Source organism: Ips typographus, linkage group LG4 (assembly GCF_016097725.1).
Source record: "Ips typographus isolate SLU linkage group LG4, UJ_Ityp_2.0, whole genome shotgun sequence".
NCBI lineage: Eukaryota > Metazoa > Arthropoda > Insecta > Coleoptera > Curculionidae > Ips > Ips typographus.
Genome location: NC_138425.1, coordinates 7,912,667 through 7,925,689, shown reverse-complemented (window position 1 = coordinate 7,925,689; position 13,023 = coordinate 7,912,667). Strand labels below are relative to the sequence as shown.

Genomic DNA, 13,023 nt, shown 5'->3' with positions numbered 1-13,023 from the left:
TTGGTAGTTTTATGAAACTTTGTCACTTTCATGAAGGTGATTAGGGTAAATTAACTTACCTGAAGGGATGTTGTAATTGCTGAAACTATGTCGTAGAGGTATTCCCATGGTGGACCTGATTGAGGTCTGAACGGTGTCAGGAGAAAGTTCAATCCCAAAAGAGGGACGAGCAGAAGTGTAGCCCTAAAGTAACACATTGTTAATCTTACAGAGCAACATCTACAGAAAATCCTTAATATCAAACTATTTGAAACTCATAGTTAAATCAGCTATAAAACCACGACTTTCGTAATTAAATTATTTCATGTGGAAGATTTTAAAATATTAAATTTCTTCGAAACTGTGACTTGATCTTACCTGCCTGCACATTCTTATAAGTTTCTGCTTGGCGTAAAAGTAAACTTGCTGTTAAGGTATTTAATTTAAAAATAACTTTGCATTTTGTTGTGATTTTTTGAAACACAATTTTTCAAGTTCTACCGGAAAATTTTCAAATTATCCAGATTGTCAACTTGGCTGCACAATCTTTCTACATAAACATCGAAAGCGGACAGTCTCGATGTTTTCATAAAACCGTTGAAGTATGTGAAAACTCTAATCAATGTTTTTCTATCAGTTTTCTTCGCAATTCAGTAATATAAACTAAAATATGCGTCACTAAAGCATATTTATCTTCTTAACCTATTATAATAAATCAGTAAACTTTTAGGGTTAAGCGGAAAGGTTTGTTCGATATGTTTGAATTTATTTCCGAAGCAATTAACCCTAAGCCAAGTTTCTCTTTAAATTGATGCGGGTCAAGAATTTCCGAAAATGGAGCGGGTAATACCTAAACATCCTGATAAGCCACTTACCATAATGTTGTCAGTTATTAATAATTTATTGGGGCCTAAAACTGATCCACGTGTTTACAGGACAGCTGCAAGGGATCGCAAAATTGAGATTCATCATTCGATTGCGAGGATTATCCCTGGATTTATGGTATTAATCAACTTATTGATGACACTTTAATGTGTATTACGTGTTGAAGAAAGACAAAACAAGAGTTTTAAGTGATCGATAAATGTGTTTACCTACTTTAAGTAGCGCAGTTAGATAGAAGTTTCTGTTCCGAAAACCATTAAAACAAGATGTTCGATTCAGGCAGTTGTAAGGGTCGACGAAATCGTCACGGGTTCGATTTCGCGTAATGCTATTCCCTCGGGATATCTCCTAATTTCATTCCTTTTATACCGGTGTTCATATGTGATCCGGGCGAAGACGGATAGATTTGATTTTGCTGGAGATAGCAAAAAGTTAATATTTTTCTTTTCTGTGTGAGCCTTGATTTGCGGAAATCGCTTCGGATTTAAAGGCATTGCCACATTTCCCACAAGTGTTGGTTAAAGCTAAAAGTTTTCTTTCATCACAGTTTACTGATTCATTCACTATTCAAATGTGATATTCAGAATATTTGAGTACAGTACACACAGTAAGTTAACCTCATGAAATAATGTAATATAGATTTGCAGTTAAAATTGTGTGCTTTAAAGTGGAAGGAAAATTATTTGACACTAAAAAAACTACACTAGATAAAGTCAGGGGATTTATAATACTAAATTTAACTCTGAAATCAAGATTAGAGTAAAATTACTAGGTATTCCCTATGCTAATTAACCTTGTGGTCATATTGACGTGTAATTACTGACATGAAAGGCCTTATCAGCATTTATAAACTGGCAAAATAACATCCTACTACACGATTGCGTCCTACGACATAATCATTTCAAAGGTAACACAATAGCAATGCAAATTAATCGGCGGTTGTAAGTTATCTGGAATAATTAATCAGAATTTGTGGCGGCAATATATCTCCACACAGTACAAAATTAATTCGGGACCTTGCATGTACTAAGGCCTTAAATTCTAGCTACAAGCTTAATGAATTATAAGATTACCTAATTAAAGCTTGTACTAGTTTTAAATTATCTGGCTAAAATTTAATGCTAGATTCCATTGAAACAAAACGAAACAATAATAGCATTGTTTAGTCTATGCAATGTAATTTCGACGCAGTATTTTCTATTTAAACGATCCGAGCTACCACCATTTTCCTTTAATTAAACACTGACCCGAAGGTCCTAAATTATTTATAATTGCCTCAATCTGAAAAAGTTTGCTGTCTTTTGAACAGACGCCGGATTTATCATATCTGCTTGTGATACCTCTATTCAATTTGGCTTAAAAAGCCCGCAAATTGAGTTATTGATATCCCATTTAAACTAATTGCTTCTCTTATTATTGGTAGATTGAATTTGATGTAGCAAAGCGCGACTTACATAGAGAACAAAATTGAGTTTACATACCTAAATGCTTGAAGGGTGGATCTGGAGGTACCACTCCCTTGCCCGTCATTGGCTGGTCCCCTTTGTAGCTTCATTACCACTACTCTTATAATATTGATAAGGAATATGAAGTTGAGGAATATGGTGGCAGCCACTGGCACTTGTTGAATAATATCGTATTTGCACTCCTTCATCCAGCACCTAAAATATGAAAAGATTTTAAAAGAAAATAAACTGGGGAAATAGGGGACGTAATGTGGACGTGAGTCGATGATTTATGTTGTAGCACAAAAGCAGAATCGGTTTGATGACTGGAAAGCTATTTCGTGGAGTATTCCTTTTCAATCCATTGGAAAAATCGTTAATCAATTAGCTGTCTGTAGCAAAATGGAGATGTTCTCTGTTGCTTTCTGTACGTAAAAGCTCCACTTAAAATAAATTGAGGGATATTTCAGCGATTGACTCGAGTAACGAGTTAATATCTGTCCCCTGCATCAATGTGTTATCGAATTCACTCGAGGGAATTACTTCCCGATTGCTGAAATATTTTGCTTTAGAGAAACCTTGTGCGGATGTTGTTTTGCTTTTTTAAATACTAAATTGGGGGGCTTCCGTGCTTAAATAATTTTTAAGGATTCGTAAACCTTGTACTGTCTAGAGTTAAATGTTTTCTTCAATTAACATCCTGAAGGTATTTTACCTTCTTAGTGATTTGATCAATAAGAAGCTTTTTAAAACGCATTTTCTTGTTTGTCACTGTGGTTGTTACCCACACTATGAAAAGAGAAATGAAAATACACTTTTCTAGGAAACACAGGTTTTAAACGTTTGAAATGTAATACAGTTATTCTAATTATCTCTCTCTTAATTTTGATCAATTTTCCAACTTTTCTTGACTAATTCTTTTTATTATTAACATATGCAACGCACTCAATCAAATCATTATAACATTTATTTTAGTAAACCTATTTATTTACCATAAACTGAGTCGTTCTCACTGTTACTGTTTCAAATTTTATTATTCCAGGGCGTAACTATTTCATTGGTACTTTAGGGAAATCGTAAACCATGGTCATTTCCCGTCATATAAAAAATAAAACATTTGCCGGACGTTGTACGATTCTCAAGAGAAAATCGGCTAGAATTAAAAAAAAGCTATTAGCTTGGTTGAACGCGTATACTGGAATGAAACTTTGAATACACATGCACATGGTGTCGAGATAAAGAGCAGCTTTAGCCAACTTTTGTAATCTCGGAGCACAATTATAAAAGCTCACCGTGGTAATTTAGCTCGTGGAAAGCTAAAAATGTGTTCCAGTTGAAGATTGCTGAAGATAATCCTGGATGGGTTAACGTGGATAAACGTAATCTGGCAAAATTGTACGGTGTATCTACGTAAATTCTTCCTTATTTTGTTTTAGAGGTATAAAGTGTCAGGCTTTTGATTGGATAATAATAAAGTAAAAAGTACGTAGTTTGTTTTTATGATATTTTATTTATGTTTGTTATTTTTTCACTAAGAAATGTATTGATCGTTGGTGCTCTTTGTTATACAAAAACAACAAGAAGGGTAAGAGGGAAATAGTTTAATTTTGAATAAAATGTGGTAGATTATTTATTATTTTTTGGTATTATTTCGAATATTACTTTTTGTGTTAGTGTTAAAATAAAACCATAATAGTACAACGACTTCTAAACTAATTTAATATTTAGTTAGTGCAATATGGTTTATTGTTAATCTAGGGTATCACCTAGGAATTTTACGATTTAAGGAGGTGTTTTAAGTACATTAACTGAGGCATATTGACAAAGTTTTGGAAACTAGCACCCAGGACTTTCTCACAATTTAATTAAATTCAACTGAAGGGGTTGGTACGCAGGTAAGTTAACTGAAAGTAACAAGTTATATACCAATTTATCCGCTTCCTCTGTTTTACTTTCTTTTCAATGAAACATGCCTTACGTTTACCGCAGTGGCTTTGGGGGTAAACAAAATGAAATTTCAAAATGAAACACTGCAAAGTAAACGGTTCACTCAGCTCGAACAAACGGTTGGGTAAAGATAAAGTAACAATAATTGCAACTAATGTGTGCATTACGACACAATAACTCAAACTAACCACCCCGAATGCAGCTAGAGAAAAGGAGAAATATAACTTTCACGCCTTTACTAGACCTTATATGCAAACTACCCCGAACGTGCCTCGTCTAGTTCAAAACGAAATTAAATTACAGCGTTTTACGTACAATTTGCGATCGTTAGATGCCGCAATGGCCTCGACACATTCATATAATAATAAGTTGGAAGTTTTGGGTTACTTCCTGGATGTGTGGCGATAAAATTCCCTTGAGCATAATTGTGAAGGTTGGGTTTATTATGTGATACCCTCAGTTAGTATTTCTACTGCGGTTACTGAGATTAATTCCATAACATCTTATTTTAAACATTTTTAGTAGATTTTTGTTACCCCTTACAGGATCTTATCCCATTCTTGTTTGTTGAAGCTTGTTTAATCTTTCACTATTAATAACTCTTAATTTAATGTAAGTCTTATTCTTTGTAATTGAATGTGTTATAAGTACACAGAGACTCACACTATCAAAATAAAGCTTGTAAGCGCTTTAAGAGATATTAAGCACGTCACCAAAAATCCTAGTAATAAATAACTGGCGAAGTGACGGTTTTAGGTCTGTAGATCCCGGCGTCTGAAATGATGCCTGAAATATGTAGGAGTTTAGGGTTTAGGGATGTCGTATTAAGATAATCTTAGAAAAAAAGAGAAACAACAAAAATCAAATCAAAAAGCAGAAGAACATCTGAAGGGTTGTTAGAAGATACATTTAAGAGCTTTATTTGTTTTATGTAAAACAAAATTGAATCATCAGCCATCAAGAGAGCTAATTGTTATAAACATGATTCAAGGATTATAAACGCTATCTAATTTTATACAATTATCTTACACCATAAGCATTATTTAATTTTCTAATACTTCCTGTATTTTTAGCACTAATTATGAGTTAGAGACCAAAATTCAGATAATGCAACAGAAACCAGGCACTAAGGAGTAAGACTCCATTAAAACAGAGTATTAGCTAGGAAAAGCTCAAAGATGGTTGAAAAGCCACCAAGCTGTCAGATTTTTGTAAACCAGCATTCTAATCCATTATGCTCAACATTTTCTTAAATCTCAGTATAGTGGGTAGTTTGTGATTATTCAAAAAAAGCAGCTTACTGTTCGCAGTGAGAAAATTATATGACCAATTATTTCGACACATTCTTCTTTTCTGACGTTCAAAAAATATAATTCTTTCTAAAAATATGTTTGGCTTTTAAAATGCATACATCAGTCTTTCCTCATAATTGCTTGGTCATTAGCCAGCTCAATTATTTGACCACATTTTTTTACTCTTACTTTTTAAGGTGGATAGAATTTTTTACTTTTTAAAAATATATTTTATTAACAAAAATAGTTGTTTGGAAATTTACTAACTATTTTCTTCTAGAATTACTAAAATAACTCTGTCTTCTTGGATTGCGAAAATGTCCTTTCTTACTTTTTAATAATTACAGAGCCAAACGGACAAAAGTGAACTTTAAAGATTTTACTTCAAGCTTTAAATTGCTATCCAGGGTCCCATTTACAGAGATTGAGAAAATCCAGGTTAAAAGTATACTAAGTATTAAGTGCCACGTGTCCTAACTGATTTTTTTTTAATCCTGCAATTTTCAAAATAACAATACTTAGTTTTATTATCACATAGAACAAGTTTATGAAGCCATTTGTAGGTGAGACACGTTCGACCTTTCTATTTTTAGCAAACGCTGAAAAATGGAAATTTGGCTAGAAAACGCTCATTGAATAATATATTTAATCTACAAATGAAACTAATTTTTATTGCAGTGCGTGTTGGAAAGCCACTTTATTAATATCTTATTGAAACATCACATGGACACGTTAATTCGTAGGATCAAAGCAACACATGCATGCACATTGAAAATGCTGTCCAATAGCCATTACAGTGGCACAATTCAAACGAATTTCCATAAAATCCGAAAACAATAATTATGATCGACATCTGGTGGGTATACCGGCAGATGCCTATAAAACTTTTCGCGTTTTTGTAATTGTTTCCAACGTTTCGCAATAAAAGTTTGTTATCAATGCGGAAACAAATGGCAGCATTTAAATGGTCAAATAGATTTTTAAACCGGTAATTTTACCGATATAAGCGAAGTTAATATGTCGGAAAATGCAACGAAACCGTTTACTCAACATTTTATGGAAACTTCCAAACGAATTGGTTCGGTCCGATATCCTTAAAACCCCATTTTGTGCTTCACTACATCACAGTGTTTAATGTTTTCGGTTGGACTAAACAGTTTAAAGAGATGCTTTTTTTATTATTTCGGTTTAATAGATGTTATCACTGAATTTAAGAAAATAATGGACACGTTTTCAGTTTTACAAAGACAGTGGTTATCAGATCAGCAAAAATCCAGATTATACTCTGAAAATGACCTTGGTGAAATGCCGACAGGTGAAAAAGGTAATTTTTTTTGGATCCTTTATCAAGTGCTAAATCTAATTTTCTCCTACGCAGGCAACAAATAATAATTTTCCGATAACTTATAGAAGCTTTCTCCAATACCTAATAAGATGCTGTCAGTGACTGACATTTTTAAGAATGGAGTGTAAAAGTTACGGTATAAATTGAGCTAGTGAGTATGAATCTTTCACAAAACCACTCTTCCTGATAGAATGGAAACTCTATAAAAGCTATCAATATAATTTAAAACGCTGGCTTGTTAAAGTCCAATAAGGTTTGAGGAATTCCATATGATTGCGCCATTGTACTTTAATGGCAAGGTCCAGGTTGGCTTGAGACGATCTTGATGAATTATTGATAACGATTTTAATTGAAATTCCTTGAAACGACAAATTGACTTATTTTAAGGAAAAGCACGTACGCTACCTTTAATTGAAACTTTACCCATAAAGATTTCACTGTTGTTCTACAGGCTGACTAGAAAAGCTCCTTTTCGTCTGTTAATTAAATTTTTTGCACTTGCTGCAAACTAATTTGTTTCACTTCCTACGCACAACAGAGAACACCTGAGCCCAACACTTTTTTCCTGAAAAGAACGCCCCGCTATAAAATCTTAGATGAACGAATAAATAAAGAGCTCAAAAGATTTTTCTCTGCAAGTATAATGATGGCTAATTTTGAACCGTGTTCCTAACAAATTGATTACGTAGTCGGATTTACTTATTTATTTATGCCTCTATTAAAGGAGATTCGTAAATCATGACTGTGCAACCATACTAAACAGGAATTTTCTTTCGAGTCGATTAATCTCTTTTCTTTACCTCATCTCTGAAAAATTAGAACTTATTCATCACTGCAGCACGTTTATAACCAAATAATTTAAGATAAGAGACAAGGATAGGGCATAACCAGGTTAAGAAGCTTTCGGAATCAACAGGCACCAGAAGTTTAATAATCCATCTTAAAGTTATTCTGTAGTGTATACTCAAATTATTTGATATAAAATTTAATGAAAGCAAACCAATAAAGACTAAAAATGACTTAAAATATCAATATCATATAATCGTCTTCAAACTATTACTTACATGCCTAGAGCTTCTTCATCTCCTAATAAAGCTCTAACAGGAACGTATATGATGGTTATCAGTACAGGTATGCCCCAACCAATAATGTTCATCCACAGTAAGATGCTGCTTTGTGACATAAATGTCCACACGAGGACAGTGTGAAGATAGAGACCCTCACAGAGCATCCACGAGTAGTTTGATAAAAGGAACGTGTAGACTAAAGTGTGCAGTCCTATGCACCAATACTGTAAATCAAGTTAAAAGAAAACTGTTTTATTAAGAACATGAAAATCGATTTCGAAGATTCGTTAGTTAAGTAAGTTAACAACTTTTTACCACTATAATACCTTACCTTACCTAGATCATCATCACTGATTAACAAAAAAAGCATAATTGACTCAATCTACGAGCTTTACAGAAGCCTATTTGAAACCTGTTTCCGTTACGTCAATTCTCAATTAAAATTTTCAAATTTCCCATCAAACTAATCGAAGACATATTTAGTTCCCCTACACATAACTGTTTTTTTTTTCATCCGATCCGATGACATCAATCAGACGTCCCTTGACATTTTTGCCTTTCCATCACATGCGTATAGATTAAAGAGAAAATATTTTCTATCAAAACTTGCCTTTGTAGGGTTTAAATTCAATCAACTTTTTCGGTTATTGCATTTCTATATTGAGAACGGGATATTGATGGTTCCGTCTTTTTTCCTCCTCTAGAAGTACATTAAACAAAATATGCTCGTCTGACTTTTCCAGGCGGATCCTTATGGAAACATTATTTGTTTTTTGCGTCCGAGTCACATAAAAATAATATTTCATAAAATGCCTTACCAAAGTGAAAAAAGACTTCAGTCAAAACATGCTAAACGGCCCCTTTGGTAGCCCTTCCTTTTCGCATGGTAAAACAGAAAAGTGATCCGCAAAAGCATAAAAGTCATGATCTTTTACATTTCTTATGGGTTTAAGGTTAAGCTCGTACATGTGTATATTAGACTCCTTGCTTGGTATAGATATTCTGATTATATTTGAGACAACAATAGGACAGTTGATGATCCAATTTATCCTTATTCATGGAAGTTTCTTCGTAGTGTGTGTGAGTTGATTTTTCTTGCAAAAACACGAATTTCCTATACCTTTTTTTTTATCTAATTAAACGTCAAAATCGACTGCTAAGTAAAGCCATAAAGTGGAAAGAATGCCAGCGAGATTTAAACCCATTTTAGACACCAAACTTTCCAAATAATAGAAAGTTGTTGTAAAAGTTTCAAGTGCTGGAAAAGGACCATTAGAAACTTTTTGGTAAGGCTATGATATTTGCTCTAATAGCTTAAGCAAATTAAAAGTTTTTGTTTCAGTATAAACCGGGTGGCACAAAATATTTGCTTGTTGTATTTACCACTTTTATTAGATTTTGTTTTAAATGCAGTAAAAATAGAACAAAAGTGAACGCTCGAAGGACTTTGGCACAATGATCCAGTTATCAAAACACGTTTTTTTCATAAAAATCCTATTCAATTAATTTTCCCAGCAATCTATCTTTATCATTGAAATTATTAGCCATAGAGACGATGAGAATAAATCACTTTATTCTATTTTTTTCTTGTTGCAAATACCATCCGGCTTTGCGACATAATAAATTAGGAAGGCGATTCTTTTCAGCAGTTTTGTAACATATCGATCCCGTCCCCAATCTTAATCGTGTTTGCAAAAGCTTTTTAAAGCTATAAGAAATTTATCCTCTGGGCATCCACTTTTTCCAATCAAATTGTTTGTTTTTGTACTTTGTCTAGACTTGAATTATCTGCTATGGAAGAAAATGTTTTAATTGGCATTGTTAAAGGAACGAACCATTTCTCTTTAGCTGCAACATGCTATATTTTCCGCAATTTGCATTAATTTAAATGACACTGTACCCTTAAAAGAGTGACGTTAATTCGGTTTATAAACTATGGATAATGACAACAAAAACATCTAAAATTCTATAATGTGTTTGACACAACGTGCTATTATAAAAACACTCACGAACCGGTTTGCATGTTAATGATGGCATTAACAGAGGTGGTATGCATTTAGAACGAAAAGAGTCAAAAAGTAGACATGCATATCACATTATTGTTTTATGTAATGATGGAATTAGCTTGGCAGTTTGAACCAATTTGTACATAAACCTCGTTATTTAAAACGTTCAATTTGCTTTTAAGGTAACCAGTTTGCTTAGATATGAAAGTTTTCTGTATAGTTTTCCAAATAATACAGTTTTCTGTAGTGCTTTACTTACTTTTGTAACCTAACAATGGTAGAATGAATAAAATGTTTACATTTCACTGCCAGTTACTAGAAACTTTTAAGCCAGAATAAGTAAAGCTAATAAAATATTTGATTTAAAGAAAAGTAAATTCGATGAGCAATTGGAATTAAATTGGAAAGAGATTGAGAGAACTAGGAAAAAGTTATAACGTAAATTGGACCTTAGGGAATCCGTTAATAGGATCAGGGACTGTGCGAAGTACGGTTCCTTATTCGCAAAAAACATAAGTTTGTTAAAATAATAGTTTAATCAAAACGTTCAAACGTCTCATAATTGAAAAAATAAAATTATGGGGATTTTATTAACTTTTTTGCTTCCCAACAAAGTTTTTATCTCTTTTAACATAGCCATTGACTATCAAAGGTAATCTTCTATTAAAGAAATAGCCTAAATGGCCGAAACTCACACAACGTGATTTGTAACACCTTCCCTATTGGAAACTTTTGCTCCTGCTAACCTTTAGATTTATTACCAAACGAGGCAATACGTGATTCTATTTATATTTCAAAGGCGTAACAAAGTGCGATGTAATCATGACAGGGATTTGACTGGTGACAAACTCCTCATTAAAGATAAATTTTTGATAGAGCAGGACACTAAAAAACCCTCTATAATAATTTGCATGTTAATCGTGCACTCTACATTTAGAAAGCGCAGCATAGATGTGTGTAGTAATGGATGCATATTGCAGTAGGAATTTTTGAGTTTTTAAATTTGTACAGTCGTTTGCGAGAGTGCTGTTATTTTAATCGATTTAATGGGAATTTACGTTCGTGACTAATAACTGGTGCTGTTATAAAAGCGCTTTCACTCTTGTTAGCTTTTGGTTTAGCTAAATATTTGATTTAAGTCGTTAAATATAAGAGAATCGGGAATATACAGAAGCGAGTCCTGCATTACATTTCTAAAGCTCTAAATATTGTAGTAATCCAACTTGAATATTTCAGACTACAATTAATCCAAGAAACGTGAATGTGACTTTAATTAATCCTCAGGATTTACCACAACTACCACAGATTTTGAATATCTGACCGAATTAAAACTTCTCTCCCACATCTAAGTTATTCGAGATAGTAAATCGGATTAATTGAAACTTTCTGCCACCAACACAACTAGCACAAAGTTCATGTACACATTGACAATATATACTCTCGAGTAAATTTTGCGGTGTTCAAATTAAAATCGATGGGAAACAAGTCACAGTAATTCTCAGTTCCCCGGAATTATAAAACCATGTTCATTTAATATGGTTGTAGGTTCGACCAGACGCATTTTGCTAGGAAATGAGGTGAAGCTCTGTGGAAATAAATGAATGCAAATTCAAGCCCACCTCGTATTTCACCTTTGAAATATTTAGTTTGTTTCCCGCTACTTGTTTTATGCGGCCATAAAGTTAGCTCAATACCAGTATCTGGTTTGTGGTACAGATATAAATTTACGGTGCCTCGTAAGAAAAATTGGTTCTCACAGTTTTAGAAACACTTTTTATGTTCTTTGTCATCCAGACGATGTAAGAAGCACATCACTGCTTTTTTATTTTTTTCCAGGTTCAATCTGTTTATTCTCCTGGGTATATATACTAATATATGTACAGTGCAGATATTGCTAGGTTAGTTCTCATTTACATAAGTATGCCAGTTTTGAATAGTTAACAAATGATTTGATTTTGGGATTGAAATTTTGTTCAGAAACTTTGAATTTAACTTAAGTAATCCTCAGAGCAAAAACTAGGGAGTAGAAATCGATAATTGGCTACAGATAGCAATTTAAAAATCGGATTAATCTTCGCCTTAAAGCTCCACTTGGACTATTTTAACGGTAGCAAAAGTTTTTTTTTGACTTGCAGTTCAATAAAGAAATGTCTTAGTTCTAGAATGATTTTTCTATTATTCACGTAGTCGGTCTAGTGGAATTAGTTTGAAAAATTCAAACCTTCTTCTAAATATCAAAATAAAATGACATTATAACGTTTGCTTCAGTATTCTCATTCTCATCATTTGCTTCAGTATTCTCATCTCTACATCTCATTCTCTGAGACCTAAAACTTGTTACGCCTATTCCTGAAAGTAAAAAGTAAATTTGTTTTAGGATCCGTACCAACTTCAATAAAAAAAGTATATCAAGTAGAAATGTTCTACCGCAATTTCCAAAACGAATAAAATACTGTTTTCATTTACTCACTGTGTTTTCCGTTATACTGTGGCTGATAAATTATTTGATTTCCGGCAAGGAAAACTCATTATAGGCAATTGAAATTAGATCGAAGACAGCTGAAGGGGGCAAAAAAGTATTCGCTCTTAAAAGGAAATTGGCAACTTAGGGTGGTTTTCGATAATTGGCAGTAAACTGTGTACTTTGTAACAAGAATTAAAACATTAAAGTTATAGGGTATGAGATATTTTAAACAACAATAATAGGTATTAAAACTACATGTGTTTATCTCTGTAAAATCCAAATTACTGCAAATATAGCGGTTACGAAAGTTTTTAATTTTTTTCGAGCGTAACTTTTGACGTCATAAATTAGGTTTGTCAGTTGCATAAATAATTTCTAAAACTGTATGATAATATTTGAACAGAAGATGTTATGGATAGTTATTTATAAGATCCACATCTAATAAAAAAGACAAAGACAAGTTTTAATATAGCGGTGCACACGATGACGTAACCTTCAATTATAATGGCTTGCTCTATGCGTAGATTAAACTATACAATAAAAACATCAAATAATAAGAGCTTTTACTATCGCTGCATAATATACTTTCATCA

The 13,023-nt window shown here is 32.9% G+C and overlaps 1 protein-coding gene across 4 annotated transcripts in view; it reads right to left on the bottom strand.

Annotated features, from left to right (window-relative positions):
* The window catches only part of LOC145728806 (calcitonin gene-related peptide type 1 receptor-like), a 50,266-nt gene that overhangs the window by 5,784 nt on the left and 31,459 nt on the right, over nucleotides 1–13,023 (bottom strand). For all 4 annotated transcript variants that reach the window (XM_081979329.1, XM_081979326.1, XM_081979330.1 and 1 more), the window contains exons 7-9: nucleotides 7,958–8,184; nucleotides 2,346–2,525; nucleotides 60–183 (exon numbers count right to left, since the gene is read on the bottom strand). In XM_081979329.1, coding sequence (XP_081835455.1) covers nucleotides 60–183; nucleotides 2,346–2,525; nucleotides 7,958–8,184 — 531 coding nt within the window. The remainder of the gene's footprint in view (nucleotides 1–59; nucleotides 184–2,345; nucleotides 2,526–7,957; nucleotides 8,185–13,023) is intronic.